Below are 21635 nucleotides of genomic sequence, written 5' to 3'. Positions count from 1 at the left end.
GTAGGGGGAAACAGGCTTTACTGCTAAGGCCAGACTAAAGAGTCAAGTGTCACCGACTTATCCCCACTGCCACTTCATCAGGAAGAGCTCAGGCACAAGGTCAGGTCACCTCCCCACCCTGCAGCTCCCCCTGCACAGCTCGTTCCTCCAGAGAGGTGCTCACACCTCAGGGAACGGGCTGCAGGGACAGCTCAAGGCTCCTCCCTGTAACCAGGGCCGGGAGAAAATCTCATTTCCGCATCGTGCTTGTCCGTTTCTGGGGCAAGATACTGTAGGCTGCTGCAAGGAAGCGCCCTTCTTCACAGCCCCCTAATAACTGTAACAAGAGGAAGCCAGAGACATGTCCACCCCCGTGCAGGACAGGTCTGCACTTGCTTCCACCTCCCTTCTACAGTGCCACGCAGCCAGGCACTGGTAACTCCTCCGCAACGTACCATTTCCTCATCCTCAGCCAAGACAAGGTCGTAATCGCTGAGGGCCACGCAGAAAATAATTGCTGTCACTCCTTCAAAGCAGTGGATCCACTTCTTCCGCTCCGACCGCTGGCCACCAACGTCAAACATCCTGGGGGAGGCAGAAGAACCGTCTCACAAGCTATGGAGACCACCCTCCCCGGCCCCCCTGCCGCTCACGGGGCAGGGGGGAGGCTCTGCTAAGGGCTTTCAAACAAGCAGGGTTCAGGGGAAAGGCAGGGACACAGCTTTCCGCCAGCAAGGCCGGCAGCTCCGAGCCCTCCCTCCCTCGGGAGGGTGGGTTTTAAAACCGAAATTCTGTGCTTCAGAGCAATTTCAGCAGGAAGGGCTAGATGGTACCTACATCCCCACCCAGAAGTCTGCTGATTCACCAGGGCATGCTTGTTTTGTTCTGTCTCCTATTTCCTTAGCAACAATCCATTTGCTTGACTGAACTCCAAACACCTACACTCGTAGTCAGCTCTTCCAGTTAATTGACACCGTGCCCGATAAAGGATTAGCTGAAACATACTACCTGCATGCTGCTACCAGGACCCAGAAGTAAAAATAAATAAATAATTAAAAAAACCCAATAGGGTTAAGAAAGAGTTTTATGTATTAAAAAAACCCAATCTGTGGGCTACTTAAGTTTAAAGGCTGCGGAGTAGCTTACAGAATTTGTGTATAAAAAAATAAATAAAAATGTGAGTGTCTGATAGCTACAACACCCTGTTCACTGAAACGTTTTGATGAGAAGCAGGATTGCCCAGGATGTTCTGATGGACTCCGACTTAATTAAATCAAGCCGGATACAGGTCAAGATTCAAAAGCTATGAAAGTCATAAACATTGATTTGTTACCAGAGCAAACAGGCAGACAAGACAGCAACTGCCCAGGGTGGGCCAAAAGCAATGCGATGTAATGGTGCCAAACAAGGCAGCCAGAAGTGCCGTTCAGCCAGCTCCCATCTTCCATTTAACGTAAACCGTCCCCGTGGACCGCGGCAGGAGAGATGAGTATCTCTGTGAGGATACAGGCTATTTACTTAGCTTGTATCATCTGCCATTACTCTCCGCTGTTAGCGCAGAGACATCTGGAAAGGAATAGCATCCCTGACAGCTCCGCTTCGCCAGGCTAATCCACATTCGAGTCACAGTTACACTACAGCTACCTCGGCCCGTTATTAATGTCTGAGATTTAACATCAAGGCTTCCGTCACAGGAAAGATGGCAGCTTCAGGGTTTAAGATGTATTAATGCTTTCCTTTGTGGAGCAAATCCCTCCGAGACGAGACACCTCGTGTCTCAGGCTCTGCACATGATCAATAACTCCAGGCAGGCTTGGGAAAGAGCAATTCCCCTTTTTGCATCGGGCAGGCACGCCTCCGAGCGCTCAGCCATTTCCTTCACAAGAAGGGTTGTAATGATTAAACTGAATACGCCTGCTACCTCCCGCTCGCTCTTCCATTAGTCAAACGCGATGATTTTTAAAAGAGCAACACACTGCAGCTGAAAATGCTAATCCTAATACATCACAACAAAAGACAAGTTTTTCCCTGGACGAACCCGAAGCAACGTAAACAGCTGGGTGATGCAAACTGTTCAGGCATTTTTGTTAAAAGAGTTCTTAAGTTAAAACACTTCAGAAGCCAAAATGCTACTGTTCTTCCAAAAAAAAAAAACAAAACCACACATGCAAACATCAGATTTTATATGCAACACTTGTGGGTTTGCTATAGCTCTTTAAAACTGTTTTCAAACACAAGCTAAAAATAAGCAAACAAATGCTTATTTAAAGGCTCTGGAGCAACAAAGACTTGAAAACATTGCCACAGATGAAGGGAACTCGCCCAAGATACAGGCACTGCGTTTTCCTACATCCACGTTACAGGACACAAATGCCCACGCCACGGGGCTCCGGGCTGTTTGTCAGGAGCAGGCTCGGGATCCAAAGCGAGGATTTTCTAAGGAGCAGATGAAAAGCGGGGAGGAGAGCTAACTGCAGGCTAGCAGCCGCTACGGAGGTTAAAGGGAGCTCGATTAGTGATACGTAAAGGGACACTGTCAAGATCAGGCTCGACACCCGAGCCCTGCAGGGACTGAATTTAGAAGGCAGAGAGGACAGGCGAGTGCCAGCCCCTGCGGTGCCACGCCAAGGCAGCCAGCCCCCAGCACGCTTTCTGCATGCCCCGCTCCTGCTCCGCAGCGAGTGTCAGTCAGCACAGTCATCTGCAGCTTCGTGGAGAACACCATGCAGCCCAGAGCCACGGCTGTGACTGTGGGGAGAGCTCTCATCTCCCGCATCAAAGGGAGGGGTTAAACTCAAACTCAAAATCCAGGAGTCAGTGTCCTTTTAGTATTTTTTTTTTGGTTTTGATCCTGTAAACAAGCAGTCAAGTACCTGTGTCTGCGATTCCAACATAAAAGCAGCTGAAAAGAACAGAAGAAGGCAAATAAAAGTCAAACCGGTATCTCCAGTGAGCAATGCCAGTAGAGGGGGAGTGCAACAGAGGCAACGAAGACAGTTACAACAGGGCAAAAGGTTTCGCAGCGCAGGTGTGGGACCCACCACCACCAGCACAGTCCACAGGGACAAGCGCTGCCCTTCACTTACTTGAAGTACAGGTCCTTGAAGGTGAAGTGAGTTTCCACAATGCCTGTAGTTTTAACTCTGGTCCGCAGAACATCCTGCTGAGTCGGAATATAGGTCGGCTGGGATATTCTATCCAAGTCATTTAGGTAACTAAACCAGAAGAGACAACACAAGATGCGCTTTTTTTAGTCTGCTGGCTCACCATGAATCTTTTATGAACTGCAGCAGTCAGTCATTACGGAATTTATTCATCAACTTCACGTAGTACAGACCTCGAACGCGCAGTGAACAAACCCCCTGGGGGTCTACCCAAGGGACGACTTTGCGGGGTGTTTTTAACCCTTCCCCACACGACCTTGCAGCGTGTGCTCGGCAGAGCTCAGCGAGCCGGGGAGCGAAGCCCGATAAGGAGCTAGCACGAGGAGCACTGCTGATGCAGAAGCCATGCCAAGGCTGGTATCTCTTGGGGCAATTCAAAGTAGTCAAGGTCTTTCGCATCAAAGCACAAGGCAATATAGCCAGCGGTTCACTTTTAAAGGGCAAGGAGACATCAAAACGAACCGGGAGGAAAGAATTAAGCATCCAGAACTACCCCCAAACCGGGGGGCTTCGTTCACCTCCTTGAAGAGCAGCAAACCAACACCGCACTCGCCAGCTCCTGCCCGAGGAAACCACTTCCCTGCAGCATCAAGGCAACGTGCCCGTTGAGACCCCGACTAACTCCAGCTACAGCAGATTCCCTTTGAAGTTTGGCTCTTGGGCACAGAAGTAAGAGGTATCCATCATTTCCAGCTGCGGCAGAAGTCCCACTCCAGCCAGCAGCACCTCTGAGCTCATTTTTCCTGTTAAGGGGAAAGCAACGGCCTCCTGCTTCCACCGAAGGAGACGAGGATCACTCCAGCTCTGCTGGGAAGGGACCAGCCGTGCCTTTATCAGGAGCAGGATTTAATCAATACAGTACTGTACAACTGTGAGATTTTAGTGGCTCCACACCGGTGCAATAAACCGTGCCCTCCTAGCCAAACATTATTATTACAGATCCGTTGTCAGCTAGGGATCGCTCCTTCCCGTGCGCCTGAAAGCTGTGTTGGGAACCCCAAATTCCCACTCGCCTCCACCACCAAGCAGGCAACGCACTGAGCAACGTCTCCCTCCCGTCAGCTTCAGCATCTCCTCTGGCCAGGACTGCCAGCATATTTGCAGAGCGCTGGCCTATTTTCCAAACCCCAGAAGAATCCAGCCTACCTGCCAGCCTCCTGCCCGTGCTCGCCCGGCGCCGCGGGGCTTTTCTCAAAGAGCTGGTATCTGCAAGCAGTTTTAGCCCAGAAAGGGCCAACTCCTCTCATTCCTCTCACGTTCAGTGGGATAACAGGTTTGTGAACTGCTCTTTGACCAGAAACACAGCACCCAAAACTTACACTTGGCTTTAGCTTCAGCTTGGTAAAACAGAATTTGGAAGGTACATACATTCATTAGGCTGCTGTTAAGAGAGATTACTGCCAGGGAAATAACGTGCCCAGATTTCACCCCCCAACACCTTTCCTACCAGTATGAGTTTAACTGTGATATGGTGGTTCAAAAGCTGACGGGAGCACTACCCAAGAACTGACCCAGCAACTCCTAACAGCTTGGCTTTGATACGGATCACGCAGCTACCCTGCATCACTGAAGTGATAAAAGCACAAGCTGAAGCTGTAAAGCATCTGCTCCCAATTGCCAGCTCTCGGCACCAGAAATTTGGGCAGTGAAAGTGGTATCATCCCTACTTCAGGCTTTTTAGGCAGCCAGCAAAGAGCGAATGGAGTCAGGCAACTCCCATCAAATGAATTGCAAAGTGCCACTTGAAGGCTGGCACGTCAGTCAGGGGAATGAGGGAATGATCAAGCAGTGCTCTAGCTGCAAGCTGCCTGAAAAAATAAGCTTTGCCAGACTAATTCCAGGGAGACACAAAGGGCAAATCCCATGGAAACGCCTAAGCAGCTGGAAGATCCAGCACAGGGCATTTCTCAGTAGAAGCCCAAGCGCTGGAGCACACCAGCTCCTCCAGCCACCCTCGCCTTGCCAGAGGCGGCTGAATTGATAGGCAGAGACAGGAGCTGTGCCCCCCGTCGCACCAGCCTGCGGAGCTCAGCCCATGCAGATGCCACTAGTTTCCCTCTACCACGGACAGATTTAGTGGAACTTAAAAAAAAAAAACCAAACACAAACCCCCAAGACTGGAAGAGCCTGGTCTGAGCCTCCCAGTTTCGAGCAACTCATAACCCACAGCTTACCACAGTCTGTCTGAAAGTTTAAAGATGTTTCTCACAAATATTGCTTTGGGAACTGAAAACATATTACTGCATCTTCCTACGCCCCATGCAGTTTGAATCCCTTTTCACGGTCTCCTTTGCCACCAGGCTTCCTTCATACACTGAGGTTGCAACACTTGCTCCCCACCTTGGATCCCTGTGTGCTTCAACACCACCTTGCAAATACAAGCTTGCAAAAAGACAGTTTCGCTTGGTTTCCTTTCTTTTTTTACCCTTAAAATAAGGGTTTGAGTACAACAGAAAAAATAAGCTGACCAGAACCCTACAGCATAACTCCTGTTTCTCTTAGTGACCCTCCAAGCCTTCCCAGAACATCCCGCGCAGGCTGGCACTGCTGCAATATCTGCGTGTGCCATGGTCTGTAGCTCCACTCTGATCAGAAAACCCATCAGCATCAGCGTCGTCCCACCTCACGCTCAGACCGCTCTAAGGAACACCAGCTGCAGGAGAGGGATGTTCCGAAGCAGACAGCTTTCAGTCGCTGAAGCTAACAGTGCTCCCCTCCTCCACACGCTCACATGAACCCTGGAATGGTATTTTCCTAACAATTCAGTCATGTTTCCTTTTAGTGCTGGAAAGAATGCTTTCAAGGCCAAACGTGGCTCTGAAAGCTCTGAAAGATTCATACAAAGCATTTATTATGAACGGCTAGCCGCAGCCGGAGCTGGGGAAGGAGGGGCTGTCACCAACACGCCCGAAGGCAGAGCAGCGAACAAAAGCCAGCCTTTGCCATGGAGAGAAGACAAGAGGGCAGAAAGATGCAGGTTTGGTACCCAGGTGGGCCGGTGTTTGCAGCCACCAAACACCAAGGTTTCAAGAAACATCACCACAAGCACCTCTGCCAGTCTGAAAATGCAAACAGTATTCTTCCTACATAGGTTGACAGCTCACACAGAATTAATCGTCTCTAGCCAAGGCCTCCTGCAGCAAGAAGGAAACGGGTGAAGACCTGGTGAAGCCTATATTTTAAAAATGCATTTCTTCTGCAGAATGCTAGAACAGTTTGGGTTGGAAGGGACCTTAAAGATCATCTAGTTCCCATCCCCTGCCATGGGTAGGGACACCTGCCACCAGCTCAGGCTGCTCAGAGCCCCATCCAGCCTGGCCTTGAACGCTGCCAGGGATGGGGTACCCACAGCTGCTCTGGGCTGGCCTTGCAGCCCTCACAGTAAAGGATTTCTTCCTAATATCTAATCTAAACAGACCCTCTTTTAGTTCAAAAACCCCTTGCCCTGTCACTACAGGTCCTATTAGAGTCTGTCTCCATCTTTCTTATAATCCCCTTTTAAATAGGAAGGCTGCTATAAGGTCTCCCCAGAGAAGTCCGTCTCCTCCCTCCCCTTTAGCTGGATTTTGGCAGATAAGCAAAGTGGAAGTCAAGGTAACAGAGCAGGATCTCCACGAAAAGGGATTGTGCATTACCTTTATCAATTTGGATGTTCATTTGGGCCAGCTAAAGCCAGTCTGCAGCACAGACCTACAGATGAAAAAGCTCCTTTCACAACTCCAAGCTGTTCTCTCCAGGTGGTGCTACTCAAGGGGAATCACAAGGCAGCATCAGGAGGACAATGCCCTGCAAGCCAGCACTCAAGAGCAAAGAGGAAGAAAAAACCCACACAGAAATAATCTAAGTTTTATCCAGCATCATGTCAGGGAATTCAGGCCAAAACCACCACCTGGGAACAAGATAAAATATGCCAGAATAGAAAATAGTTGATCAGAAACTATGCTAATTGCCTGTGAGACTGCAGATAATTACCTACAGTATCTGCAGGCTGGTGTCAGCATGATCATTGGAAAAAGTAGCAAAATCAGCAAGTGAAATATTTTAAAAGCATTATTTACTTGTCAACATTTCCAAGTATCAGACAGAGGTAATTGAAGAGATGTGCAAGACAGCAATATGCCTTCGCATCCGCACTGCTGCACCAACCGAGGAGGTTTTTATTCTTCATAGCTATTACACCACGAATTGTGCACAAAGGTCTGAAACGCTTCTTCACGGCACTGAGTCAAGACTGAAGCGGCGAGGCTCAGAGCCGTTTAATCGTGTCACAGGTAAAGAAAAAAGGGAAGCTGCAATAAGTAGAAATACAGAAGTTTGAAACACCCCCCCAAACCAGCAGGCTGGTTGCTAGAGGGACATTATAAGATGATGCCTGGAGGAGACGCTGAGTGTTTACACTAGTGCTTGACCATCCACATTTCAGAGCAAGAATTACTCAACTGTTCTTAGAAAAACATGAAAAAAAAGAAAAAACATGCAAAACACTATGATTCCAGGACAGATCATTTGGATTAGCATCACAAGTGGTTATCTTTGGGAGCTTACACCCACCCGTGGCATATGGATTATGACACACCGTTATTACAGTAGCCTCCTCTCCTCCCACCCTGCCTCCTGCCGCCAGGGCAGCTCTCCGATGGGCAGGATCCCTGCCTGCACCAGGGGAAACGCTCTGCGAGGCAGAAAACAGCTGGAAGAAAAGTTTTCAAAACCATTTGATGCTGCCCTGAAAACCGTCACGCTCTGCCACAGCGCTCTTGTTCTCGTTGCCACCTAATTTTCACAAGCAATCACCCCCATGTTCCTCTTTTTTTCCCCTTCAGCAGAGACCTCGAGGTCTGATGTGAAGCGAGGCACAGCACCCAGCCAGCCAGAACCAGGCTTGAAACACAGCGCAGTATTGAATTTCAGCTGGAAAAAAAATCAGTCATCTCTGGTGGGGCACGTATTTAAAACGCTGCTGACCCTGAAGTTTCAGTCCCATTTGTAGGAGATAGTAAAAGGAGCAAGGAAGTGAAATTCCCTCAAGAGAACTGTGCACAAAAGCTGGTACCTATGTCAGGACCACCACCACCAAACAGGATTGCAAGACATCCACCCTTTAAGCATGGACAAGGAGCTAACTGGGGAACACTGGGAAACAGAGCAGGTCCGAAGCCACACGTTGAGTGGCGAGGAAAAAATAGGGACTGAACGCTCCCTGTGTACGCTGGAAGTTGGGGGCTCCGCAGAAAACAGGTCTTCAACTGCATGGGCACACTCTGCGCTAAGGAAATGCTGCAAGTGGGTTCCTCAATCACCAAGCCGCTGGGCTACCGATTCAAAACAACGCTGCCCTAGCGCAACTCGCTGTGGTCTTAGGACAGGAAGCAAGATTCTCTGAAGCACTTACCAGAAAAAACACCACGTGTGTTATTATCAGGCTGAAACCTCTCTGCTACGCGGGTCCGATGCCAGCCCCTGACAGCAATTCATCACAGTAGCTGTGCCTACACGTACCCACACCAGCAACTGGACACGAGTGAGTTGCAGATACAGGAATAACCCTCTGAAATCCAGTCTCTGGAAGGCATTCAGGTTGAGTGGGCACCTACTAAAGCAGGCTAACACTCCATCCCCCCAACCTGCTCTGCTTCTGACCCCCTTCTACCCTGTTTTCTCTAGCCTGCCTTAATTTTCCTTCTCTTTCGAAGCTGACCATCAAGACCACAACACTGAGGGTCCCCATCTTTAGTTTCCGCAAGCTCCACGCAACCACTTATACTTTCTGCCCCAGATGCTCTGCTCAAGAAGTCCTTAAGCTTTCCTTCTCCTCTCCTTTTCATTAAATTATGCCCTCATTCACCCCCCTCCTTCTTCATCCTTTTTTCTCCCTTTGAATCTGGTTTCCTCCTCACATGCCACACAGGAATCTGAGAAAGCCTCCTCTTGTCAACTCACTTACCTTGATCTAAACCCATGATAGCCTGCCAAGGTGTTACAAATTTAGAAAAATTCTTCCTTATTTTCAAGCTAAAATATGCTCTGCACAGAAAGAGCCTGCAGGCAACTGAGCTGTGACACATCTAAAGCTTCTTTTTATAAAGCACTTCCAAACTAATTCTTTCAAAGGCTTAAAACCTGGCTAAATTGAGAGAAGTTTTCAGCTGGACATCAGGAGGCATGCTTAACCCCAAAATCATCCTTTCAGAGTTTCAAATATTTGTCCTACAGAGACCAAGCACATGATTTAGAAAGAAAAAAAGCAACAACTGTTTTGCTCATTAAAAGAAATAGTTTCCCCTCCCTGCACTAACCTGCCTTTTGGAAACAGATGAGGCATTTAGTCAAAAATCTCATTAACCAGCCAGCAGCAGCCTATTTATCAAGTCATAACTTTCCAATTGTTAAGCACTTGCGTGCGTTTTTGAAACGGAAAAATAGGCAGGTTTATAGCCAGCCTGCAGCGCTGCCCAAGTGGTGTCAGGCACCGGAACAGAAGCACATGAGGGCTGTTAAGGAGAACAGCGACGTGAATTATCGATCTGCCAATATCATTGGAAATTGCTGCTCGTTGCAAATTTGGTAGTGTAACCAGGAGCTCAGTTTCAGGAGATGTTACTCCTTTTGGCAGGGATAACGAAGGTGACATAGCCGATCACCTGCTGCAAAAAGCCCTCAACGCAAGCTGCTAAGGTCTTCCCCTAAATCCAGACTGGCAAACTCACCCAGGCACAAGCCAAACAGCAGAACTGACTTTGACAGGCTAAAGCACCAAGTCAGCTTGTGAGCCCAACCCCCTATACATCAGTTAGACTAGGGCTCCTGCCCACCCCCTCAGGAGGGGACCCTCACCACCCAGCACTGCGCTGCTTCCAGTCACACCAGCCCTTTTTGAACATACTGGGTTAGCTGGGAAGAGCCCAGAAGCAGGGAACGGTTTCTTACTATGACGCAGAGTCGTTAAGCTGATATTCTCTGGATCTGCTGAAGCAGGCCTGAACTCCGGCATCTCTCCATAACCGCTTAATCACACCAGCTAGCTCAGTGGTCATCACTCCTTCCTCTGCGCTTCCAGCTAATACAAACAACTGGCGGGCATCGTCCTGCAAGAAAAGGGGAAATCAAAACAAATTAGGACATAGGTCCATCTGTACCTTTACAAATGTTAGGAAGGATTAACATCAGTAACAACCCCAGAGGTTGAACTAAACAGTAGTTTTTAAACTGGGAAACCTCCCTTATAGTGTTGTACAGTACACCAAGAAGGAAAAATTCAGTTCCAAAAGCAAGTTTTGGATGATTACAGGTTTAAAATTAAAACATTTACAGGTTTTTGGAGGATTATAGGTCCTTAAAGTTTGAGGACTTGCCACTTGCTGCAATAGCTGTCAGAAGTAAGGGAGGCCAATTTCTTCATAAAGCATTTCATCAGGAGATGGGATGGATTGATCAGGATTTGAGTGTTTGCCCTAGAGCATGAAAATTTTTTCCAGCAGTCCTAGAGCAGAACCCCACTCTTCTACAAGTTAACAGGCAGATTTTCAGAGTGCACAACAGGCTGACCTACATCCCACACTGATGTTTATTTCCAGAGTGATCAGGCCTGCCAGCATCCTTTCGGGAAACGTAAGAGGCCTTTCGCTATCCCAGCAAGTTCTCAACTTCAGACTGTATCCTCATGACATCGGCTCCTCTCACTTGAGCCCTAAACCGGACTGCCCAGCGTGTACCCCAGCTTGGGCAAGAGTCTGCTCAGCACGCTGCTCCAAAGGGTACACACCTCCCTAGCACAAGCAACAGGCACCTAAATTAACTCAATCAAGGTCTGAAACACCACAACAGAGGTGGACCTCGGTTACGAGCCTCTGCAGGTACAGCACTTGTGGGTATGGTGCTGTGCTGACAGGTCCCTGCTGTGGTTTGCTGCGAGACAGCTGATTTGGTTTCCCTTGGTCTTTTCCTAGGAAAGTGTGGGAATTTGTTTGTCCTTCAAGGTGGATTGGGACACAAGAAAAATCTTAGCACTCTGCTCTCGTTCTGCTTTTGCAAAGCCAGCTAAGCCTGGGCAGGTCAGCTGAGAAATGGATTTTAGCATCTTCCTCCTTCCAGCTGTGTTAGCTAGGCTGAGCTCACCACTCGGCTTCACCAAGCACAGAAGAAAGGTGGAAGGAAACTCCCACAAAGATTTGGAGCAGCAGCTGACGAACAGCCCAGGTTAACACACAAGTGAAGATGTGCCCTTCAGCCAGGATGCTTTATATCGCAAGATAGCTGTAGTTGCATCACAAAGAAACTGAGCAGGTTAGTTCATTTACTGCATATTAACTGTAAGCATGAGGAATTAGTGCCAGATAGCAAGAGTCACGGGCTGCGCGGCCTGTGCCCTGTGCTGACATACACAATTCCTCTCTCCAAGTTTTCGGGAGTCCCTGCCTTCCCAGTCTGTGATTTTACCACCACCACAGTCAAGGCCTCCCGACTTCAACACTTCAAGATGGTAGAAACCGGAGACAAACACTAGTAACAGCCCAAGGAATCAGCAGAACTGGATGGGGTGGGGGAAGCAGGGCCTCAAATCCCCAAAAAACTTAAGAGGACAAGTGTGAGTAGTGAAAGCAATTAAAATTTGGCTCAGCTTAAAAATTAACTGGCACAATGCTGTGAAACACTGCTGAAGGCTGATGTCAAGCAACTTAAACCAAAGCTGAGAATTTTGTTAAACATTTGAATAGTTTAGACAAAAGTTTGGGGATTACTTTTTTTTTTAGCATTCAAACTACTAAAGCTTCTTACCCATAACCTCGGTAAAATACTAGCCACTCTGTACTGGTAACACATTACAGATTATGAAAGGTCTTTCACTATTGTATCTTGTAACAAACACATTTCCGCTGTGAGTGTCACAGACTGAATTTCCAGGATTCATTAACACAATTCACAGACTCAGACTAAGGGAAATACGTGAAATACTTACTGCTCTGGCAACTTCCCCAAAGTCTATCTTTAGCCTTCCCATGGCTCTTATGATTGCAATGATGGACTGGATAGTATTGCTGTAGACAACCACTTTATATTGTTTGCATTCTTCCTCCGAGTAGCCATCCTCATGAATAATCCTGGAAGAAAACCAAGCCATCACTGCCAAGCCAAACCAGAAGGGCACCACAGATTTTTTTTTATTTCATCTCGTACAAAAATGCAAGTTACATGCCTGCACTCTCACTTACTTCATCTGCTTCACGATGGTGCTTTTCCCAGACTCTCCAGCACCTGAAAAGCACAAAAATTTCAGTTAGCAACCACGTGAAATTAAAAGGAAAAGCAGAATGTACTCTTCGCAGCTCCCACACAGAAGTTGATGGGGTCTGGAACAAGAGACTGTGTGTTGTTGCTGGTAACAGCTCCGCAGCAGCCGTGCCAGCCCCTTGGAAGCCAGGTACGTCCTTCCTGCGTTTTATTTACAGATGCTGACAGTCATTATGCATTCATCTGCTAAAAACCAAACAAACACACAACCAAAAAAAACCCAACCCAAGAATTTCTGAATTTCCAGAGTGTACTGCTTGATCACTGAGGCTAGCCACCCGGGAGATGAGGCAGGTTTGAAAAACTGGGACGAGGATTTATCTAATAGACTACCATCCCTCTCTTCCAGCTCAGTAACTACGGTCCAAGGCTGCCCTACAGCCAAGTGCATCACTGTCATCAGCTGCTACCCACCGGTACTGGGCTGTGCGAGATAAGAGCATTCCCCTTAAATACCCAGGTGGATGCAATTGCAGATCCTAGAGCATTTTCACAAGGGAACATTTAATTCAGAAGCAATCTTATGTGATATACAGTGGAAGGGTAGTAGAACAGAGCTCAAAAGCACACAGAAATTACTCTTGCAGATCCAGGTGAAGCAGCTTAAGACATTAAAGCCCAGAAACACGTTACCATGTCAGAGCAGGAACACCAAAACAGATCTTGCAAGTTCCCTTGCCCACTCAGCACAAAGTCAGCCAAACATTGCCCATAATCATTCAAACGCATTTTTTTTTTCCCCACAGCGGAAAACTAGGTGCGCTCCCACGATCCATTACTAGTGCACAGTGGTAAGCACACCGGTGTCACTCCTGAGCTAGATACCTTTTGAAACGCTCTGGCAAAATTCAAAGATACCTGTCTAGACTTGAGGCAGCAGCTCAGATGCCCGTGACTCAGCACAGGACCCCGGCACAGACCCAGGACCCTGCCCTACCCCTCCAGCTGCCAGCACTGGTTCCTACAGCCACAAGGCAACTTGGGCATCCTCACCTCTGCACACCCAGACACACCCCCACAGAACACAGAGAGCAAATTTTAATGGATTAACAAGCTCTGTTCTCTATCATCTCCCACAACGCAAGGATTATTATTCTGGGAAACTGAGGCTGAAGAGACCCGTGGGTTTAGCTTGGAAATGACCCTTTGCCAGAGGATGATTTCCAGCTGAAATATCAGACCTGCAGGCTGTAGCACTTGGGCATGTCTGCATTGCAAACAGCCTTCCTTCAAAGAAAGGCAGAGAAACCTGGCTTGCCAAACCTCTGCAGACCTGGTGTGTGTGCGTTATCCCCATCTGTCTGCAAAATAACAGCGAGTTAACCCGCTTTTCACAGCTTTTTCTCTGAACCACAGAGCATTCAGTGTCCCTTTCCCACAGGTACAAGGCAGAAACCACCTTTGCACACCCGTGCAGCAGCTGACACGCTTGCACAGCTCGGTGCAGCAGACTCCTACCTAACTCTGGAACTCTGAGCCATCACATTATCACAGTTTACTGAGCTCTGCAGTTAGCAGCAGCCGAGTGCACTGCCCACACACACGCCTGTCCCAGCCATGAAGCATGAGAAAGGCACGCACGGCGTTACTGCACGTCAGCAGAGGCGCAGGTCCTGCGTTACTCTACCTCGTGTGACCGCACCAGGAGTTCGTTGCAAACAAGCCGGACCAGCCGCTGGCTTCAGGGCTCCTCAGCCTAAAAGGCTCACTCTGATCTGCAGAACTGGGTTTGCTGAAGGAGATGGAATGAAGTTGAGCCTGTCTGGATTTGGATAGATGACTCGAGATCCTGGATGGACTAAGAAACCCAACCTCCCATTCACATCAAGCTTCCAGGAACCAAATGTCCCAGCCTGCAGAGTCCACACCACGCGGCAGTGTGCTAACCCAGAATGGCAGTGCTACAAGCAAGGCAAGCTTTGTGGGAAGACAAAAATTTTTAGATTATCAGACTAACAGGAAAACCAAAAAGACCAGCTTTGGGGAATGTCAGGCTGTGAGAACTGGGCTGTGGCAAACTTCTCCACCAGAAGAAGCAGAAAAGCTTTCTGGTGCTACCTTAGGGAAGCACAGCTTCCAGGAAAGAGCTTCCCAAGCCTCTTGCAACATCCAGAGGGGACAACGCTGCACTCCAGTGTCATTCTAACATCCCTGAAGCCTCAGGAAGGCCAGCTCCTAGAAACAGCACCATGAACAGGGTGTGGGAGCAGCAGCGCTTCTTAAAAAGTAGAATTCACTTCTTGGTCTTGTGACTTTATGTCATGTTGGCTGAGGAAGCAAGAAACCAAACCCTTGAAGATAAAGAGGTCACTTTGGAGGGATTGTGTTTGTGACAGGTACGAATTATTCCCTTGCCTGGAATTCTGTACGCCTTTTAGCCTGCTTATTTCACATTCCTTCAGGGTTTTTTCCAACATCACTAGTAAAACCCTTTTGACTGATAAGGGAATAAAAAGTACTGGCAGGAACACCAAGGTGCCGGTTACAGCGGTGGCAGAGGAGGAGTACGCAGCAGCCAGATACGAGCAGCTCAGTCACCAGCAGTGAACACACCGCGCCAACCTGAGCCCAGACTTGTCACTCGCAATCAGCACCTAACGAGGACAATGCAGCCTTTACAGCCATGCACTTGTATTTCCACTCCCAGGTTCATCCCAGTCAGCTCCCAGATGTTGACAAGCATTCCTGCGGATCCACTGCTGTATTACATTACAACAGAAAGTTTCCCCAACAAAGTCGTTTTCAAGCTGAAGGTGCATTTCCTATTTGCACTTAGCTTCAAACCAAACATGTGGCCAAATATTTTTACAGCTCTTGGTGGCTGAATAGGGCAGATGCAAACCAGCCTCTTCCCATAGTACGAGCTTTCACAGTAGGACAAGTGCTTTCATGGCAGGCTCTCAGGCTGCCAAATGCCAGGAACCTCTAGTCAAATGATGCCTTGACTCATTATACCTATTTCCAGGTGTCTCAGGGTTGTACCTCCATTGCAGAGTGGCTGGAGAAGGATTTCTGCTTCTTTGGATCAATTTGGCACAAGAGAACAGAGGCAACCAGAGAAACACAACAGTGTTGAACCAACCAGTACCCAGTGCCTCTCCTGCACAGCTCCGGGGCGTGCCACGGCCAAGACATACATCTAAGAGCACCGACACCTTTAAATGCTGATTGCTCAGACAGTGCTTGAGTTTCTGTCTCGTCCCCCTCAGGGGACTAACACTAACAGCTGCCCCCACAGTAGGAAAACTGTTCCCAAGATAGGGCACGTAGTGCAATTTAAATCAATTAGCCTTTAGTTTAGGTTGAAGGGTTACCAGATTAGAGCCTCTCATGACAAAATACTTCCAGGCTGCCATGTTAAGTGTCTGCAAACCAAAGAATTTCAACTTTTAAATTATTCCTAAGCATACAGCAATTCCATTTTTTTTCCCTTCCCTCAAGACTTAAAAAGCTACTGCCTGTTCAGCCTCAAGTAGAGCAGGCAGTATAAACTAGGCTCCACCTTCAAAGCTGTTCCAGAAGCATTAACAAGGATGAAAAATAAAGCAAGTTTTAAGCAGAATTCCCCAAAATCTGCTCAGATGTTGGGAGTTTACACCTTCCACCCAAGCAAATCCCAAACCACATGACAACAGCAGGGCTCCTGCTGCAGCCTGCAGCCAGCTACAGCAAGACTGTCTGAAACCAGCAGCTTGCAGGGAATATCTTTCCCTTTAGCAGGCAGGTTTTCTTTTGTTATTGCCTCTTCTCCCAGTTGCCAAGATGTCTGCACCTCTCCTCCAGCTGGCACGGATTTTAATAGAGATGGCATCAAGAAGGGCTTGGGAATATCTGTGTGTTCCTGCTATGGCTTCTTGGGTGCTCAGCACTGCAGCTACAGCACTTGTGGTCAGATGTGAAAATGTTAACGCTCCACAGACTCAGCTCTTCCACCCTGGGAGGAGCACAAAATCTCATTTTTATTTTCCACGGCCACCTTTCATATTCCCTGTATTAAGGTGCCATGATTTGAAAGCTTCAGTGTCCCAAAACAGCAGTGTTAAGCCCAGAGTCCCAACAGCAGGAATTCAGAAGAGAGTTTTGAACACAGCCCCTCTGGCTTTTATTTCTCATACTCATATTTGCTGTCATTTCCTCCTTAGATTATCTTAAAATAATCTGCTTCTCCAGCAGGCAATGCTGAACTTGTACTACCTGTCATTTGACTGACAAAACAGTATCAGATACAATTATGCCATGACAACACAGTCAATTTGGTTATACAACACTAATTCAAACCATACTCATTTAACTCCTTCCCTTCTCTTTTCCAACGCCCCCCATGCTTCAGTGGCAGCTTAGCAGAGCAGCGATCCACGCTCTTGGAGGTTGCTCACCCTATTACTTCAAGGGGACCAGCAGAAGTAGGAAATGGTGACCCACATCCTCTAACCCCCTCTCCTTACCAACACACGACCCAGAACTGGCTCCTACAGCAGACACTACTGGCAGTCACAGCTACAAGGGCCAAGCAGTAAGTCATCACCTCCTCTGGGATGTTATTCCTAAAGGAGTTTTTCTCGACGTTCCAGGTCCTCACTCAGACTCACCCTCTGCTCCTGCAAGAGCCATCCAGACAAGATGCCTCATTAAACAGTCATTTAAAAACGTCTGCCCTCCAGCTCCGTAATCATTTGCTGGGAGCTCCTGCTGGGGTGGCAGCTGCTTGCTGATGAGACGGCCAACGTCAGACATGGTCTCATCTCAACCGCTCAAGAAAAAAAATTAAAAAATCAAAACCATTAACATTGCCCATGTCTATTCTGAGATACTGTAGTACATCCTCCCACACAGCATAAGGCTTTTTCAGGGGCCTCTTTCACTTTACACCTCTGATCTTACCCCCCACCCCAGACAAGGTCCACAATCATTTACATTTTGCTCTTACTTTCCAGCCCTAGCTTCAACATCTCCAGGTCTCACTTCTGTTCTTTGAAGCTCACAACTTCTCTAAGCATTTGCAGATGTCGGCACCGCACAAGCGGCTATTCTCCTTTCTCCAACTCACTGGAGTGGCTGTAAAGGGTTTGCATAAAGAAATCCATATTGTATCTACTTTGTAAACAGCTTTTAATCTTCACCTTTTGTTACCTCCTCTCATGCAGCTTCATTTACTCCGATGCATGGTGTTTATGCTTACAGCGCGGCTTAAACCTTCAGTCAAGTACATTTAGTTGGTGGAGGGGGGGAGAAAAGAGTAGGAATTTAAATGCTACTGAAACAATGCTCCAACCTACAGAAAACTGATGCTTCACATCAGAAATTAAGATGAAGAGTGCAAGTGGATAGAGTTACATTGAAATTCTTACGGACTCTGCAGGGAAAGCACCCAGCCTCCGGGATCACAGGCAGGGACCAGACAGGGAGCTACAGAGTTCAAAACTCATGAAACACGATGCTGTATCTCACTGGGTTCAAAAAAATATGAGAGTCAGAGCATTACTGGGACATTCCTCACTGTAAAAGGAAAAGCAAACCTTTCCTTTTTGCTCCGATTAGCACAGCTACACAGGGATCACATTTCGTCACAAGAAACCAAGGCTGACCTAAGCAGGGATGTTGTAACTCCATGGAAAAATTGTTTCAGAAGTCTTAACTTCTCTTTTTCCCAAATTAGCAGCAAGGAACCTATTTACCCCACAGCTCTGCTTGCACACCCTAGGCACAAAGGACAACTAATCTGTCACAAAGCATTTGCTGCTTTTTGATGTAGTGGCTTGCCCCACTCCATCGATGCACACTCCACAAGAATTTAGTGAAGCCCTGGTACCTCAACACATCCTTCAGCCAGCAACCCCTCCCTCCAGAGACCATCCGGAGCCAGGAGCCCCCGGAGCTTCCCCCAGACCACCCGAATAACACCCCAAGCCCAGAGGGGAAAGCTTGGCACCCTCAGACAGCGCCGAACGCCCTTCTGCTCAAAGGGTGGCGAGCCCTGTGTGAGGTCCTGCAGCCAGACCCCTTTTCCCTCTGGAGGAGGAAGGGAGACGGGAGGGAGCCCGAGCAGCCTTCGAGCTGTACTAGTCCTGGCCCTGCGACAGCGATGCATACAAAGGAGGGAAATTATCATCCAACCACTTCCCCCCAGGAAGCCAGAGGCTTTCCTGCAGCAGGAGATGGGAAGCCAAGCAGCTTGGCATGTAGATGCGCTGGAGATTACAGGGAAGAGAGCAACAAGCAAGCTACCAAAACACAGCTCAGAATGGGAATTACAAGTCTATGCAGCTGCACTCTGGATAAAATGCTTGCTCTTAAACCAATTACTTCCTAATTCACCCTGCCTGGGAAACAAGGAAGGTAGGTCAAAGACTCACCTACCTCTCCCAAACACAAGCATCCAGTTCACTGCTGAAGATATTAACAAGCTTACTTTAAGCGCTTTTTTTCCTAGAGCCATATCAAAACTGCACTGAAGTGTACTTCAGGTGAATTTTTTTCCTTCCCCGCCCCCAAATTAAGGGGAAAAGCCCTGCAGCATCTGAAAGTTTCTGAAGAGAAACCAGGTCACTGCTGAAACAAATTCTTACTAGAGACACAGAAGTGATGCACCTGGAATATCCATTAAAGTACAAGCGAGCAAGACAAAAATTAACAGACTGACATGTTTCTGATTTCTAGCCTCTAGAGGAGAGCATGAACAGCTTGTAACTACAGCAACAGCCCGCATCAGCTCTAAAAATCTCAGCAGGGGTTTGGCAGAAACTTTGCCAGACCATTCCTGAGGCAGGGTGATGCCGCAACCCTTGCTGAACTCCGAAATCCACTGGAATTTCTCAGCGTTTCAAACATCGCCTCTCAAACAGCTCAGGAATAACCCCAGACATTGCACTTGAAAAGCTGGAAGCCGCAGGGCTGAGCAGACCTGGGAAGCCCACGCAACCCTCTCATGCTAAGGTGCTGCTATGAAGTGATGCTGAATCACCTGGCTCTGGTTAGAGCCCACCTGCAAACCCCCAACGCCACCAACCTCCCCTCCAACAGACTAAAAAGGGGCCAAATCAACAGTACAACAAAGCCGAGGAGTCCAGCCCCTAAAATACCAGGGGAGGCACTGCAAGCACGGAGGAGGAGCTAGCCAAATCATCATAAACCCCAGTGGATCTCTCCCTGATAAAACAGATGTTTCCTTTTGTCAACATTTATCCAACATCCCACCCTCACAAGTGAACACGAATGCTTCCCCTCGTACATCAACACACTCCTCAGGCAGTTCTCCACAGTGGTGCCCTCCTGGTTTGTATTCCACCTGGACAGGCTCTTGGACACCCCGGACACCCTCCTGCAGCCCTCGTACCCGTGCAACTGCACTTCTAGAAAGCTGAACTGCGAGGTCTCCATCCTCTCTGCCGCTTCCCTCCTGGTTTCCAGCCTCATCAGGCCAAATTCAAATCCTGACATCCCCACCTTCTTGTGTAAGTATTTCTAAGCAAGGGCAAGCTGCCATCCCTGCTAACAGTCATCCCATCTCCCCTTGTTGTGATCTTTTCTGTCAAGGCACCCGGGAATGCTCTTGCATATCCCAAGGCCAAGAGGGATTCAACAAGCTACAGACTCAAAAGGAGCGAGTGTGCTGCGCTGGGAACCAGGAAAAGGGGGAAAAGCATTAGAGAAAGGAGCAGCAGCATCGTACCACTGAACCTCAAAAATACAACTACTGTTAGAAAAAGCAACGGGAACCTGGACAGCTTAGGTCAACACTTTTACAAGAATAACCACATACTGGAAAAAAAATATACGAACAAAATAGGGCATATGGGCTGAGTAAAGCTTAACCTTGGAGGTAACAAGAGCCAGTGTTATAAGACAAGTCACCTGAAGTTGTCACCGCCTCTGGATGAAATAAGAACGGAGGGCTGTTAAAGGAATGCCATTTTGAAAACATAACACGAGCTCTAGGATCAATTCAACCACTTTTTGAACAGAACACAGCATCCTGCTCTGCCTGCTGGCTTACCTGGGCTGCCACTCACACAGGTTCCACCCCCTAGAAGGTACCTGGAAGATGCTCAGGCACAGCCACAGCCCCGGAGGAGGGTTTCCCAACACCCAACATGGAGATGAGCGATGCAAGAGCCACAGCTGGGTGGCTCTGGCCAGTCCAGCCCACAAACTGCCCCGTGGTACCCACCACGGAGCTGCATGCTGCCACTCTGCTTTCACGTGCTCACAACAGGTCACAGGCTCTTTGTGCCACACGCCATTGCGTTTACTTTCCATATGAAACTAATAACATCCTCATATGAAAAAAATCAGGGAAATAATTAGTCTTACATATATCATTCAGCCATTCAATAGGCCTTAAAGCATTGTTGCATAAGCCAGAGAAATTAAGACTTGAAACCATAAAACTGTAAATGCCTCAGTGATGAACGTTAACCCCTGAGCACCCAAGCATTATGTTTTATAAGCTTTTTTTCTTTTTGTCCTGAAACCATTAAGGCATTAACCTTGTTTCACTTAAAAGCCTTTGAACCCATAACGATTGCCTTTAAAGCTTCTGCAGAGATTTTTACCAGGTGCCTTACAAGAGAAAGCCTTCAAGCACTTGGCACAGTGACCACCTCCACGCAGGGCAGTGCCGAGGCCACCGTGCAGCTATCAATCCAGGAGAGCACACCAAGGCACCGGTGCCAGCATGGGGAGAGACTAGCAACCGACTTAATTCCCAGCATTTAACGCAGACATCGTACCACATCGCAGCCTAACAGCAGCGAGAGACTGGGAAACGCTGGGTTCAAAGCGCCAGCTCCACTTCATGCTGCAACGTGGTTAAAAACACCCCGTGACCATTCAGAAGACCGAGATATTCCCAAGGAATTCCACACCAGTCCTGCCGACCACCGGGCCAGCAGCTGGCCACCTGCCAAAGCGCTGCCACCTACACACAGATCTGAGTGACCATGGACATCACCGAGAAATTGCTTAAGGAGTTACAGTAACATGCACAAAATCAGGCAATTACAGAATTAAAGATTTTAAGGAAGTTTTTTCTTGATAGGATGAATGATGGAAACTGGGAAAAGGGAAAAAAGGCTGGTCTTGGAAGGCAGGCAGATTGGGTTTTCCCCCCTTCTTGCAGGGCTGTTGCATTAAGTCTTAACCACCATGTAAGTCTGCAGAAGCACAGCTAAGTGAGAGGACAACTGGTTTACAACCACTTGTAAC

General features: G+C 48.2%; 1 protein-coding gene across 1 annotated transcript in view; it reads right to left on the bottom strand.

Moving 5' to 3' along the window:
• GNAI3 (G protein subunit alpha i3) overlaps window positions 1-21635 on the bottom strand; it is a 32927-nt gene that overhangs the window by 2571 nt on the left and 8721 nt on the right. Inside the window, exons 2-6 of the mRNA XM_037410157.1 lie at window positions 12353-12395; window positions 12100-12241; window positions 10071-10228; window positions 3066-3194; window positions 435-564 (exon numbers count right to left, since the gene is read on the bottom strand). Of these exons, the coding sequence (XP_037266054.1) occupies window positions 435-564; window positions 3066-3194; window positions 10071-10228; window positions 12100-12241; window positions 12353-12395 (602 nt within the window). The remainder of the gene's footprint in view (window positions 1-434; window positions 565-3065; window positions 3195-10070; window positions 10229-12099; window positions 12242-12352; window positions 12396-21635) is intronic.

Source organism: Falco rusticolus, chromosome 17 (assembly GCF_015220075.1).
Source record: "Falco rusticolus isolate bFalRus1 chromosome 17, bFalRus1.pri, whole genome shotgun sequence".
NCBI lineage: Eukaryota > Metazoa > Chordata > Aves > Falconiformes > Falconidae > Falco > Falco rusticolus.
Note: the sequence above shows the minus strand (reverse complement) of the source record. Positions and strands in the feature narration are given on the sequence as shown.